This window comes from Ruditapes philippinarum, unplaced genomic scaffold, assembly GCF_026571515.1.
Source record: "Ruditapes philippinarum isolate M1 unplaced genomic scaffold, ASM2657151v2 ctg3064_1_1_1_1, whole genome shotgun sequence".
NCBI classification, from domain to species: Eukaryota; Metazoa; Mollusca; class Bivalvia; order Venerida; family Veneridae; genus Ruditapes; species Ruditapes philippinarum.
This window is the reverse complement of record NW_026864571.1, coordinates 91,463-106,618: the sequence shown is the minus strand read 5'-3', so window position 1 is coordinate 106,618 and position 15,156 is coordinate 91,463. Positions and strand designations below refer to the sequence as shown.

At 31.8% G+C, this 15,156-nt stretch overlaps 1 protein-coding gene across 1 annotated transcript in view; it reads right to left on the bottom strand.

Annotated features, from left to right (window-relative positions):
• LOC132726120 (cell adhesion molecule DSCAM-like) overlaps positions 1 to 15,156 on the bottom strand; it is a 43,999-nt gene that overhangs the window by 14,796 nt on the left and 14,047 nt on the right. Inside the window, exons 8-20 of the mRNA XM_060711391.1 lie at positions 14,651 to 14,804; positions 13,718 to 13,836; positions 10,615 to 10,728; positions 8,621 to 8,773; positions 7,636 to 7,751; positions 7,032 to 7,185; positions 5,633 to 5,839; positions 4,407 to 4,475; positions 3,614 to 3,743; positions 2,926 to 3,095; positions 1,816 to 1,953; positions 1,228 to 1,398; positions 431 to 501 (exon numbers count right to left, since the gene is read on the bottom strand). Coding sequence (XP_060567374.1) covers positions 431 to 501; positions 1,228 to 1,398; positions 1,816 to 1,953; positions 2,926 to 3,095; positions 3,614 to 3,743; positions 4,407 to 4,475; positions 5,633 to 5,839; positions 7,032 to 7,185; positions 7,636 to 7,751; positions 8,621 to 8,773; positions 10,615 to 10,728; positions 13,718 to 13,836; positions 14,651 to 14,804 — 1,766 coding nt within the window. The remainder of the gene's footprint in view (positions 1 to 430; positions 502 to 1,227; positions 1,399 to 1,815; positions 1,954 to 2,925; positions 3,096 to 3,613; positions 3,744 to 4,406; positions 4,476 to 5,632; positions 5,840 to 7,031; positions 7,186 to 7,635; positions 7,752 to 8,620; positions 8,774 to 10,614; positions 10,729 to 13,717; positions 13,837 to 14,650; positions 14,805 to 15,156) is intronic.

Sequence of the window (15,156 nt, the reverse complement as noted above, 5' to 3'; positions counted from 1 at the left end):
ATTTTTCAATCTGGACTAACCTATTCATCAATTTTAGGGAAATTTTCAAAATATGTACTGTCTGGTTAATGTGACAGTGAAGTAATAATGGGCAGACGGCATGGATGAACCTGCTGATCTTAGTCTGTACTGGTCACATGATTAGATTCTGTTTCCACCAGCAAGGTAAAGGTCGAGCATGTTAAGAACTAATAAAAGAAGAATTCCTATTGTTAATTGCTAATACATGTATTCATCAATGAGTGCTAATTGTATCTCACTAAGTACAAAGAATAATATTAGAGCTGACAACAAAATATATTTATCAGGCCTATAAGAAAAGCTTTAAAAAAAAAAGTGGAATTCAACATGAGCTCCACAAGTTTCTTTTCAATAGTGAATGTAATAACATCAATTCTGATGAGAAATATGTATTAATTATAATTGTTACCTCCCATGTCACTTGTATTGTAAAGGGAGATAATGCCTGGGCCTTCACTTCACTAGGTTGTCCTGTAGGAGCTGCAATGTAACATTAACAGGGTTTTTTCTAAAACAAATAAGAAATAAGGCATGCTGCTTTATCTTTTAAAAGATGGTGGATTGAAGTGATATTATACTCATCCAAGTGAAAATGGTGGGAGACCAGGTAAAAAGTAAAATACTGTAGTGTACAATAAATATCTTAACATTTTGATTTTGCAGAAACAATTGATTAATTCATGTTTCTCAAGTAAATTTCTATAAATATATTTTGAACTTTGTTCAGTAACATTCATTAGACAAAAAGGTGGGATAGTCTTTTTGTATTTTAGGCATTCTTTATAATCCCTCCTAAACATTTGCCATTATTAATTATTTGTCAATTACTGGTACTATTATAAAAGTCAATCTTTTGAAATACATAGCATATTCAGCTCCACTTGACAGCAAAAAAAAGAGCATTATGTCACTTTAAATATTCTTTATGTAAACAACATACCATAAATAAATATCAAATAAGATTTTTACTCTGAAAATTGAAAACTGTATCAATGCAAGCCAAGAATCCTATAAATTACAGACTTAATTCGATTCTGAACATATTTTTTTCTTCATCTTTTGTATATTTTTCTTTCTTTTTTAACACATCAGTTGATCCATGTAAGAATATCAAATTAAATATCAATTCTTAGGCTTCAATAGACTTCTTTGGAGTTCTTTTAAATTAGTATCTAGGAATATTTTTATCTTTATTAAGAAGACTACCTGTTTGTGAAGTTCTAGTTTCAACTGGATTAGTCCAGTTTCCCCAGAGGACCTGATCCCCCTCTATGGTAGCGGCTCTAACCTGTATGGTGTACCATGTGTAAGGTGACAGGTCAGGTATAATATAGTCATGGTTAGCGTGATTATCACTTCCTATAATTATAGTGGAATCTGAAAATAAATGAAAAACATTGATTAGCAACAAATTTATTTTGCTCTGAAAATATTCAATCAATTATTCAAGTGGCAAGCCTCCTGGTAAGTAAAGGAAAATCTTCTAAAAAATCAAAAATAAGATATTAGATGTATTATTTACTATGTCTCAAAAGTCATCTAAAAACTTTACATTATTAAACATTATCATTTTCTTGAACAAATACAAGTTAATCCTCTGGATTGAAAATTTTTGATGATTTAAGTTAAGTTTTATAACATTTTCGAAAAATTGTCTCCTTCATAAAATCATTAAAAAAAATTTATATAAGAAAATAATATTTCATTAAAATTCAAATTAATTCATCTTACAAAGGAATTAAAAAATTTAAAGCAAAATACAGGTATAATACCCTAATTATAAAAATACCATACCCTGGAGGTCATTTTTCTTTCTGTAATTGATCTGGTATTTCTTTATTTGACCATTTGTTGTTTCTGGAATTTCCCAACCAACACTTATATTATATGCTGTGACCTCCATAACTTGAAGATTTCTCGGTTTAGATGGCCCTGAAATAATTACAAAACTCTGTAAAATATTCTAAATAGTAGTAATCTTTTCCAAATGAGACAAACTTTTATTTTAACATTTACCATTAATTTCATAAATGCTTACTTTGATTTGTAGAGATCTTCATACTTCTTTAAGGGTCTCTGTGAATGAACCACTTGCCCTTTACTGCTGTAGGTTTGAATATGTCATTCTTTTTTAATAATATCTGAGTGTCATATGTTGCTATTCGGATTGGAGTATCTGTTCTTGGAGATGGGCAGGTTCCCAAGGTAAAAATATTCTTATCCTAACAGCAAACATAATTATGTCAGTTATTTTTTCTTGCATGTTCTACCATATTCCATCATATCTTAAATTCTTTACCTCAATAAAACAATTTTGCATGGAAATTTATGTCATTACACCCGTAACTATTTTCTTACAACAGCGTATGAAAGACTTCATTCATAACAGCGGAATTACGTCATCCTAAGCATGCCTTTGTATAGCACACGACTCATCTGGTACCCCCTATCTCAGATGAAATTTCCAGCATGGGTAAAACTAATGGAAACAATACAGAGTTATGAAACTTGACTAATGGAAACACCAGTCTGATATGCAAGAATTGTGGAGTCTTTCATTTGAGGAAGGTAATTTATATAGCTTATGGAAGGTTGGTGCACAAAACGGCCAGAAAGTGATTGTAATGGTCAAAAAACACCTACTTTAAGTTTCAAAGCCATATCTCAAAGAATAAAAAAAAAACTTAACCAAGTCACATGCTGATGCCTACATGAATACCTAGTATCACATTAATTATTGTATAAATATGATACTTGTTCTAAAATTTTTAAAACATTATAGTCAGTGGTGTTAACTATTAGAATGATTTTTTCAAAAGACAATTACGCATATTGTGAGTGAAATCATTGGAACTTATATGAGTGAAAATTTGGAATTTTTATAAAAATAAAGTGTCCATTTACCAGCATCATAAGTTAAAGCTGACAATATATTACTGATGTCACTGGTTCCTGCAGAATTCATGGCTGATAAAAGAAACATATAGTGTGAAGCCGGGTCCAAATCATCCACCAAGTACTCTGTTACATCAGAGTTTACTTCTAGTTTCATGTAAGGGCTTGATGACTGTATACTGAAACAAAAATATCATACAATAATGAATTATCTTTTTTTTCTTGAAAACAATATCTATTTTCCATGCAAAAATATTATTTTCAATGCCAACAATTTTTATTTTCCATACAGACTATTTTTTTGCAAATTATATTTTCTTCCATGCAAATTTTTTTTCCCATGTAAACAATTTTGTGTGTGAAAAACGCAAAATACATTTTTTTTCAAGTGAAAAAGTTACCATGTCTTTTGTCAATGTTTAAAATTTCATAATTATGTAAAATACAAAATGTATACCTTTTCAAGTACAATTTCAACTAGAAATTCAACAACTCTAGCCTCTTTTACTTTCTGTTTACAAATATTGAATTCATCAATTCTAGCTTCATTTACGTCCTGTTTATGATATAAAAATAAACAACTTTGGCCTCCAATTCTTACTGTTTGCAACAACTCTAGCCTTTTGTACTTACTGTTGACAAATCTAGCCTTGTGTTTTTAGTTACATTTACAATAACTCTAGCCTGGTGTACTTACTGTTTACGATATGAGACAAAGATGTGATCGATAGGAGTTTGTGGCTGACGTTGTTTAATGGACCATGTTAACATGATACTAGTAGCTGATACAGTCTCTGCATTGATCAACACAGGGGGACTTGGACGAGCTGAAAAAAGAAAACTTTAACACTTAGCACACTTAATAACTAAAATGGATCTAACCATCATTTAATATATATCTAACCTTAAGTAAAACAGAGAATTTCAAAAAAGGGAACAGTGCAGATCAGATGGCACAGAGGTCCTGGCTGATTTTGGCCTGCACTGATTACATGTGTAAAATTAGTTACTGACAGCAAACTTAGGGTTAACAAAACTGTTAATTCAAACACATCATATTGCTGTCATTGAATGTGAGCACAGGCAATCTTTTGTTAAAAGCAATCATAAAATTCTAAAAAAAATTATTTCTTTCATTTTTAAGCATACAATATTGAGCAAAAAAATATGACGGGTGAATATTGTTAGTAAAGTTACACTGACTTTGTAGAGATCATATGGTGACATTCCAGCTGTACTGGAAGAGAGAGTCACCTCAGGTGCCCCTTTGTATATTTTTTAAGACATGAGCAGGCCTGAATAAAACCACTGACGTTCCATACGCTCGCTAAACAGTTCTTCACATGAATGAATCCAGAGTCCCTGACAGGATTCAAATGCACATGGGGGAGGGGCAAGTGATTCGAAGTCAGTGTCTTTTACCACTTGGCCACGGAGGCCAGGAAAGGGAGATTATATGACAGGAGCATATATGTAATACATGTACTTACTTATAATATAAACATCTATATCCTTCTGACTGACCCCAGCTGCATTAATAGCTTTACATGAATATATACCTGAAATATAAATATACATGTATACATGACCTGTTTCAACTTTCTCAGTAACAGTCGCTGCTACAACCCAAACGTTTTAGCGTAACAAAATAAAAGTCATACAAGTACCAAAGTAACATATAATTTCTACATTTAACTTTTACATTCAACCATGACATATAGGCCATTCCAGATTATATATGAGTGTAATACTGTGTTTTTTTTCTATCTGGTAGTATTTATGCATGTAATACATGTATTAAATGTAGAAAAATATATATAGATAATATAAATATCAAATACTGTATTCCTAGAAAAGATTTCGCGCATTTTAAGTTAGCGCTTTTCGCGGTAGGCATGATTCCGCGAATCTTTATATCCGCGAATATGTCACTTATAACAACATTTCTCGTTTCAACCAAATAAAACATAAACGTGCAGAATATTAATCATAATCTACTTACACAAAAAACATATAAACCCGTGCTATAGAAATGTGTAAAAAATATATATGCATGTTATAGATACCTGTTTGTCAATCATTAGTAATTATCATGCTTATTGACGTTATTCCCTAGTCACGGCGTATCCAAAAACATTTACAGTTTGCATACATTGAATGATTTATTTGCTTAGAGTAGATGTAATCCTTTGTTAAAAGAACAATATAAAGCTACATTGATAAATAGCAGTTATGTTGTTATAATGAAAGCCATGTACTGTCCAATACTGTGTAATAATTTGAAGATAAAGTCAGTTATAATTCAAATGAGAATAGAAACTAATAGGTCTGACTAAATCTTACTTAATGTCATAGTGAAAAGGGTAAGGAGTTAAGTAAAAAGTGTTCACGGAACAACCGTCCGTGTTCAACAGGTCAAAGAATGAAAAGGTAATGAGTAATGTAGTGCTTTCGGCGCAACTTGTTAAACAAATGAAATAATTAAAAGTACCAAACAGGCAAGGTCACGCTTCCAAAATCTGTAATTCAGGCCGTAGCGACTTAATATTCGCCGTATTCGCAGTTACTACAAATCCGCGAAAGTTTGTCTCCGCGAAAATGCAGATGTTGTGAAAAACGCGAAATATTGTATCCGCAAACATTTCTTGGAATACAGTATACATGTACAACAAACACATTCATTGTAACAAAATTCAATATTGCATATTGTTAATACCTTCATCATCTTCGGTTGCAAATTTCACATTAAGGAGCGTTGGTTCTGGTATAGAGATTCTCCCATCTTTGCTCGGGGCCACAAGTTGTCTATTAAAGTACCATTCTATTTTGGGTGCAGGGATCCCGGTTATATGGCACGTGAGTTGAATATTCTCCCCAAGGTAAAGTAACGGCACTCCATCAATCCTTTCAACCTTTGGAGGAACTGAAATTTAAAAAGCAAGATCACTGCATGCGATATTAAAACTTGACTGTAGAGGGAAAAAGCGATATTAAAACTTGACTGTAGAGGGAAAACTATGTTGATAACCAATTTTTATAAATATTATAACTTTAAAAGGGGAATAACTGCTTAAAGGTTGGCTTTCTGGCTAATGTCTCTTGTCTTAAAAAAAAATGTGCCTTCAAAACAGACAAGCTTATGAATAGGCTCAAATCAATTATTGTATAACTTTGATTTTAACATTTGAGTCATTTGGTTATTTTTTCTTTCACCTGTTGAATCAGTAATCATGTGGTAATTATGTGGTGATTATGTGGTAATTATGTGGTGATTATGTGGTAATTATGTGGTGATTATGTGGTGATTATGTGGTAATTATGTGGTGATTATGTGGTGATTATGTGGTAATTATGTGGTGATTATCAGTCAGTCACATACAGAGAAGTGGTTAACGACTTGTTAGTTGTTCAGGAAACAGTGAACATTGAACGAGTGTAGATTTGATATTAAGTTTATTGCACCAGTTAAATAAAATCATATTTATGTGAGCCCTTGGAGAGCATAATATTGCTTTATTAAATGTGTTCAATAAATTTAGTATTGAATCATCACTAACATAACATTCTAATTATCATATATCAAAAATAAGGATGGTTCACAGGTAAAAGTTCCATTTTTCCTTGAAGTGGCTATTGTGTAACATTAACATTCACGTGTTTTAAACGCTGTTTGTACATAATGCAAATGACTTATATCAAAGTGTTAGTGTAATTACACTAGTGTAATAACACTTTTATTACATCACATTATGCTCCGGTGCTGTTGTTTATATGATAAAGCCGGCTAACCGGATCAACTGTCTGAATATGACCAAAAATAAAATCAGCGTTAAAATTAAAACAATTTTAACAGCTGTGGTCATTCTACAAATATGTAACTAAGTAAACAGCCTATAGTTCTTTGTTACACATTTCAAGAGCTTTAAATTTTCTGTATTTTGTCATTTAAAATAAAGTGACTTTGAAGAATAAGCTTTGATATTGATGCAAGATGACCACAATGTAGGGAAAACAACTACTGTGAAATCATTTAAATTAGAGGGCATACAATTTAGTGGTTTGCTGGCAAAAGGCAGATTCATGGGAGGTGGGGGTAAATTTGTATTTATTCTTACCTCGGACAGCTACAGTTGCCTCAGCTTTCTTTACTCCCTCCTCATTTTTAGCTACACAGGTATATGTTCCAATGTGCATCCAACTCACATTCATCAGCATTAATTCTTCATGGTTCAATGATAATAAAGTGTTCTGTGGAAACATTGAACTTCCCTGAAATATCAAAATTCAAAACTTAAAAGGACTACCGTTTATTGAGAACTGACGTTTCCTAAAAATAGAATTTCGAGATTAGAAACCATCAAATTTGTTGTTCTTTTTGAGATTTTTAAACCAGTTGATGTAGTTCTTTACCAAAAATCTTGAGTGCAATAGTTCAAATAAATTTCTTTAACTGAGTTTTCCTTGACAATAATGTTTTATTATGCAAAATAACCAAAATTTTAAAGTGTTTAAAAGATTTTTAACTTATATCAGGCTACTTATCACATTTTCAAATACATTCTGAGTGTCTTTTCATCTGATTTTTTTTTCAATTTCAAGTGCCCAAGTTGATCTCTGTATTTTTTCAAAATTTATATTTTAATATACAATGTACATGCATGCATTAATATCATGCCTTTTTGTAAAGATATAGCATGAACTTTTTATACACTAACTTACATTAAAGTGCCACGTAATCTCTGGTTTTGGAAAGCCATTCACAATACAAGTCAGTGTCACATTTTTACCTATATTAACAACCTGGTCTGACGGTTTCTCTATAAAATATGGTCTCACTGAAAAAAGAGAAGTAACACTTTTTAGGAATTACACTGTATCACAAATACTGCATACCATAGAATCACAATAGAGAAATTTCCTAAAATTTTTGCTTGTTTGCCTGGTATTTACACCAATTTAAACACATTTTTTGTCAAATCTAAGTGGCCAGTCCACCTAACCTGTTTTTCATGATAACTAACTGGTAATTACCAATTTCTACACAAGAGATGGTCTTTTAATCCCACATGATTTGAGTTTGTTTGTTTGGTTTTTACTGCGCACCAAAATAGTTTAGGTCACATAGTGCAGAAATTGGAAAGTGGATTTGGCTGACCTCAGGTGTTACAAATTTTAAGCAAAACCTGCTCATCTGTTGGATCTAAAAATGCATAGACTCCAATAAATTGAACCTCTTTAGTGCCTCTAACAATCAAGCAATACCTTCGGTCTCACGAGATATCAATATTCTGACTCTACTCATAGCAAAATACAAAAGCTTCAGAAAGCTACTACAAAATAATATTCTGTATATTCCAGCTGTATAAAACTGCAAAAAATCATATGATGACTTTCAAGCTTTACTGGTGAAGAAAGATTTCCCTCTGTGCATTATTTCAGGAACAAATGGGCATCTGAGTAGAACCATCGACATTCTGTAAACTAGCTTGATAGGTTCCTCACAAAAAATAATCCTAAGTCCCTGATGGGATTTGAACCAGCAGTGCTGAGGTGAAACAAGGTTTGAAGATAACTACCTTAACCATTTGTTACAGACGCTAATGTATTTATCTTTTTTTCATGAAATGAAATGTATATCTGATACCTCCCTTATCAATATAAGCATGTCATATTTTGTATTAAGAACTCAACATTGCATACTAACCCAACACTTCAAGAGTGCCCTCATTTTCTACAGATCCTGCCATATTTGAGGCATGGCACAGATACGTCCCAGAATCCTCTACTATAACAGATGTTATATATAGACCCGTGTACAATTGAGTAAATCTATCACCCATTGCTATAGCAGCTGAATCTGTAAAATAAAGATCAAAACTTAATGAAACTAGAAATGTGTCCATAGGACACGGATGCCCCCACACGCCACTGTTCTGTCAATCTTATGACTCCAGGTCAAATATTTTTTGGACTACATGTGCCACAAGTTGAAAACTAAAAATCAACAAAGGGCCATAATTCTGTTAAATTTGATCACAGCAAAAATTCCTACCTTTACTATCATCTACACATTAAGGTTGTTAATCCCTGGAAGTTTAAGCAAAATCTGCCATCCAGTTTAAGAGGAGTTGCATTCACAAAATTTCTATATAGTATATAGTGAAAAAATTCAGACCAAAGGCGCCTATAATACGAAAATTTGGTCAGCGCCAAAATTCTTCTTTGACTGATACTTCCCTAAGTTTGTTTTCATTTCCCTTAATTTTAAAGTTCAAAAGTCTGCATTGACCAGTTTAAAGCGAAGTTCGATTTACAACGAAAATTTCTACAGATGGTATATGTGAAAAAAAATTCAAACAAAAGGGCCATAATGGTTTTAATTTTCGTCTAGCAAAAACATTCCTACCCTTGTTCTGTCTGTTTAATCATTAAGTTGTGTTCAAGAATACCCATGGTATAGTTTAACAAAACTTCGCTCATACACTGTCTTAAAAAGGGCAATTCTGTCACGAAGATAATTTGTCTAGATGAGTTATAGGGTGAACAATATGTAATCAAAGCCATAATTCTGTATAAATTTCGGTGTACGCCAGCCAGAAATAATTCCTCCTTTTCATGGCCATCAACAACCATATTAAAGTCGATGTTCATCCCTGATTACGTTAAAGCAAAATCTGCCATGGCTGTTTAAGAGGAGTTGCGTTCACAAAATTTCTACATAGTATATAGTGAAAAAATCAACAAAGGGCCATAATTCTGTTAAATTTGGTCGCACAAAAATTCCTTCCTTTACTACCATCTACACATTAAGGTTGTTCATCCCTGTAAGTTTAAGCAAAATCTGCCATCCGGTTAAGAGGAGTTGCGTTCACAAGATTTCGGGACGTACGGACGGACGGACTGACGGACGGACGGACAAGTGCAACGCTATATGCTCCCACATTGTGGGGGCATAAATATAAAACAATACAAAAGTATTGCTTACATCAGTTGGTGTTTGCAAATATTGCTTTAACAAATCTTACAACAGCCATCACCAGACAGGGGCAACTCTTGACTTTTTTACTTTTTCTATAAGCAAACAAATAAATGGTATAAACAAATCTTATGGAGATGTTGTTTTGAGAAAATGTTTGACACCATAAAGTTTAAACAGTGCACATTGGACACATGGTAAAAGCAAAAGCTCACCTTTGAGAATTGTTATAAAAAAAACATTGTTTTTCCTGTGTGATTCATTCGCCTCCAGGAGAGTTATATAACAAAATGTTTACATACAACCTTGCTGTCAATTATCATTCTTCACACTTTAATCATAAAACATTTAACATACAAAACTGCTGGAGAGAAAAAAACTAAACTGAAAAACAAACAAAAATAATGAAAGCTGATCATTTTCTTAGAAGGCTCTGAGCATTTTAATCGAGAAGAAAGTCTCATAAGAATCTTCCAATGATCAATGCAGGACCATCAAATTTCAAAATGGCCAATCATTTTTAAGATGCCATCAATTAATTAAAATCACCTAAATGGTTTTTGATTAAATTATCTAAATGTTGGGCAGGTAAGCATTATAAATTGTGCTGGTAATCAAACTTTGGCAAATACACTATACATGATGTGGTCGGAGGCTTTTGAACATGTGCATTTGTTGTCTGCAAATGATGACAGTTTTAAAGAATAAAATAATCAAGTTACCTTTATACCATGTGATGGTTGGGTCAGGGTCACTGTATATTCCACAAGGTATAACTACAGCATCTCCTTTACTAGCTACTGTGTGACCAACTGACTGTAACACAACTGGTGGCACTGAAATATATAAAATATATCCATAGTTCCATACACCACGTTTAACCAACAGTAATACAAGGGAGGCTGAAAAATTATACAATTTTCATAAGAGTGGTGTTGGAAAATTTTTCAATAAGTTTATACAGTGTAGCTTCCAACACAATTGAAGTAAAACAAATTGGAATTCCAAATTGCAGACGCCAACTATAGCTATGGTTTAAACAACAATAGATATAATGATGCTCACAACGTTTGAAAAAAAAAACTGATGAGGCTAGAAACAGACCAATGGTTCAATGCATCCGAAAGATTCCTATTAAATATTTTTAAAATGCTTTACATCATGAGTTATATCAAGATGGGAACAGTACAGCTACCATTCTGGAGAATACTTTGAAAAACAAACAGTGTTATCACTAGCTACTACAAATTGTCCCACTTTTTAACTAAAATTTGAATGCTCAGAGTAGTGACTGACATTTTGTATTTCATTTAAATATTTTAAATTATTACACTTGTGTATTGTTAAATTATTACACTTGTGTTTTGATAAATTATTACATTTGTGTTTTGTAAAATTATTATTGTTAATTATTACATTGGAGTATTGTTAAATTATTACATTAAAATTTTGTGTATTGTTGAATTATTACATTTGTGTATTGTTAAATAAAAACATTATTGTTTAGTTAAATTATTATTGTAAATCATTACATTTGAGTATTATTAAATTATTACATTTGTGTATTGTTAAACTATAACATTTGTGTATTTTGTATTGTTAAATTATTATTGTAAATTTTACATTTGAGTATTGTTAAATCATTACATTTGTGTATTGTTAAATTATTACATATGTGTATTGTTGAATTATTACATATGTGTATTGTTAAATTTATAACATTTGTGTATTGTTAAATTATTTTACTTGTGTATTGCTTAATTTCTTACATTTGCATATTGTTAAATTATTTATATCTATATCTTGTTAAATAATTACATTTGTGTATATTGTTAAATTATTATATTTGTGTATTATTTTTATGTATCTTTAAATTATAACATTTGTGTATATTGTTAAATTATTATATTTGTGTATTATTTTTATGTATTTCAAATTATAACATTTGTGTATATTGTTAAATTATTATATTTGTGTATTATTTTTATGTATCTTTAAATTATAACATTTGTGTATATTGTTAAATTATTATATTTGTGTATTATTTTTATGTATCGTTAAATTATAACATTTGTGTATTGTTAAATAATTACATTTGTGTATAATCAATTATTACATTTGTTTATTGTTAATTTATTACATTTATGTATCCTTAAAGGGATATTCAGGCAAAATAATGACAAAAATATTAAAATGATCTTATGTACTCAAATCATGCTAAAATGACTTTTCTTGAAATTTCAGCATGAATTTCTGTTTAAATTCTATACATTCAGGGTTTGAAGCGTAAAAATGTCTTTATAAGTTGAACAAAACATAGACGCCAATAGAATCACCAAATAGTTTTGAAACAAGTCAGGTGACTTGAACAAACCCTTGAAGTTAAAATAACAGATATTGTGGATATTATATGATTGAAACAAGCCTAAGTCATTCATTTGACATGTTCTTTAATGTTTCCAGAGTTCACTTTGACAACTATTGTGAAATGTTAGCGCTCTAACCTGACCCACGCGGGTCAAGTTAGGAAACCACCATTTATTCTTTATATGGAGAAAAGTTTTGTTCCTTTGACTGTCTAATATAATTATTTTGAGGGCATTTACAGAATTATGAATGACAAATTCAAATGTAAGAAATGAAAATTTTGCCTGTGTATCCCTTTAAATTATTACATTTGTGTATTGTTAAATCATTTCAGCATGCAGTTGATGAATCATAAATTCTTTCCTCTTTGTCAACACAAACACCATATTCTAGCCAACTACAAGAATGCAAAACTTACACTAACATGATCACAAAAAAATATGGTTATGTAAAATCTTCAAAACAACTCTCTTAAAGCCTATCCTTCTCAACCAGTAAATAAATGAGTCAGTTTTTTTTTTATTATTATCATATAATTTGTTGATGTAAGTTTAAACAAAACAAGAACTGATATTAAACACAAACAAATGCCCCCAAGCAGGCCAAGTGGAGGAACAATGACCTTGGCTTGCCTAACTAAAAAATATAAGAATATAGAAACATTAACAAATATTTTCTTCTGAGCCCGATTATTAACAAGAGCTGTCAGCAGGACAGCACTCTCTACTATTCTTTGAGTGCTTTTAATGTAAAATTTTTGAAGTTCACAAATGGGCCAATTTTTCAAATCCATGCTACAGTAAAAGGCCTTGGAGAGAGTCCTATTATGCTCTTAAAGCAATGTATTAAATTTCAACTTGTTTCAAAGCCAGATGTCAATGAAATATAAAAATATGACTTGGTATGCAAACTTTAATGTAAATTCTAAGTCAAAAAAGGGGCATTATTCTCTCAAAATGCTTGATAAAGCTACCTCTCCCAGTCTACAGTTTGGGGGCATGATGTTTAATAAGTGTGCATAGTTTCAAAGCTATATGTCAATGGACTTTGAAAATATTTGAAGTGGTATACAAACTGTAACATAGAGGTTACTCCGACGCTTGGTTGACTGGGATACACTGTAGCTTTACTTATTCTAAACTAATAGTCAAGCTATAAAAGACTCAGTGAATGAATGATAAAACTAGGACTTGATACAACCATCAGTGTAATATTTTGACATTGTATAACCATCATCTTTTAAACTGTCAATGTGACCTTTCAATGGCCATCATGTAAAATAGGTGGACTACCTTTGTAATGCACATGGATAAAATAAAAGTGAAATCTGCATGCAAAACTGTATCAATAACCACTGAGTCAACATCACAGTAGGTTGAAACAGTCAGTTGAAATGCTTTACTACTCTGAATACATGAGCTAGGGAAATAAAAACAATCAGTAAACTGCCATACATACCGAGGACTTTGACATAAACTCTTGTCTGTATTGTACTAAATCTGTTGAAAGCCTTGCAGGTGTATGTCCCTTCATTGCCCTTGTTCATATTTCCTATCCAAAGCTCCTGCTTACCATTCCTGAATAAAAATAAATCAGCTGCGTCACAACAAAACCAACGTAATGCGTTTGGGACCAGCATGGATCCAGACCAGTCTTACAAACCGTATAACAAGTACAGAAACTGATAGCAAACAGCATGGATCCTGATCAGACTGCGTGGATGCGCAGGCTGGTCTGGGTCCATGCTGGTCGCAAACCCATATGACCTTTACCTTGTCAGCGTGACTTAAAACCAAACATAAAAAAGATCTAAAAATGCATCCAAACCAAAAAAGATTGATCATTCTTCAAAAAGTCAACACTAAAAGATCAACTAACAAGAGCACCGCTAGGCAGAGCATTATATGCCCAAAAGTGATTTCTTTTTTTTAGTAAAGATGAAGCATTTGTAAGACATGGGAATTAAATAAGGTATTACCTCCTTCACAAAACAATCCTCCTTTGAAGTTTCAATATTGTGGTTCAAATGGAAGTTAAGTTATGCCCCGCAAACTGTTTTCAGTTCTTAAGTAATAGTGACCTTGACCTTTGACCTTGTGACCCCAAAATCAATAGGGGTCTTCTACCCAATATGAACAATCATCCTATGAAGTTTGAACACTGTGGGTTAAATGGAACTTAAGTTATGCTCCGGTATTTGTTTTCATTTTTAAGGTCATAGCAACCAAATTGCTAACAGACGGAGGGACAGACGGACGGACGGACGTTCTCACAGGACAGTAATTTTGTGGCTATTATATTTTTTAGCCACACAAAAGAAAATAGCCACATAAAAGCATTAGGGAATGAATGACATCTTTCGGGCATATAAAAAGAAAAGAAAAAATTCACCTAAATGATACAGTTGTTGACACTTCAAGAACTTTATTTTCAAACAACCAAGTTATCTCTGGGAAAGGATCACCCTGTACATAACATGTAAGCTTGGCAAGTTTCCCTTTCTCTATGGTTAGGCCCACTGGTGGTTCTACAAATATTGGTGCCCCTGAAAAAAGGATTTATAGCCTTTCATAGTTATAAAGCAATGGTTTCTCCCCTTTATATATAGATCTACATAATAAGGTACATAAAATAAAATTTACAGATTGAGTAGGAAGCTTGAAAAGCTTTTTTAAAACTTTCTCCGTAATCAGTATTTTACAAATTTTAATTAAATTTTCAATAGTTCTGAAGATTGATGTTAAATGCCAAACTTTAACCAAGAATTTTTTCTTCACCTCAGTAGTTTTGAAGACTGATATTGCATGCCAAACTTTCTTTCAGGAATTTTCACAAAGGGCCATAATTATGCTTAAATCCACGCTAGAAATAGTGACTTATTATGATCTCAAAGACAT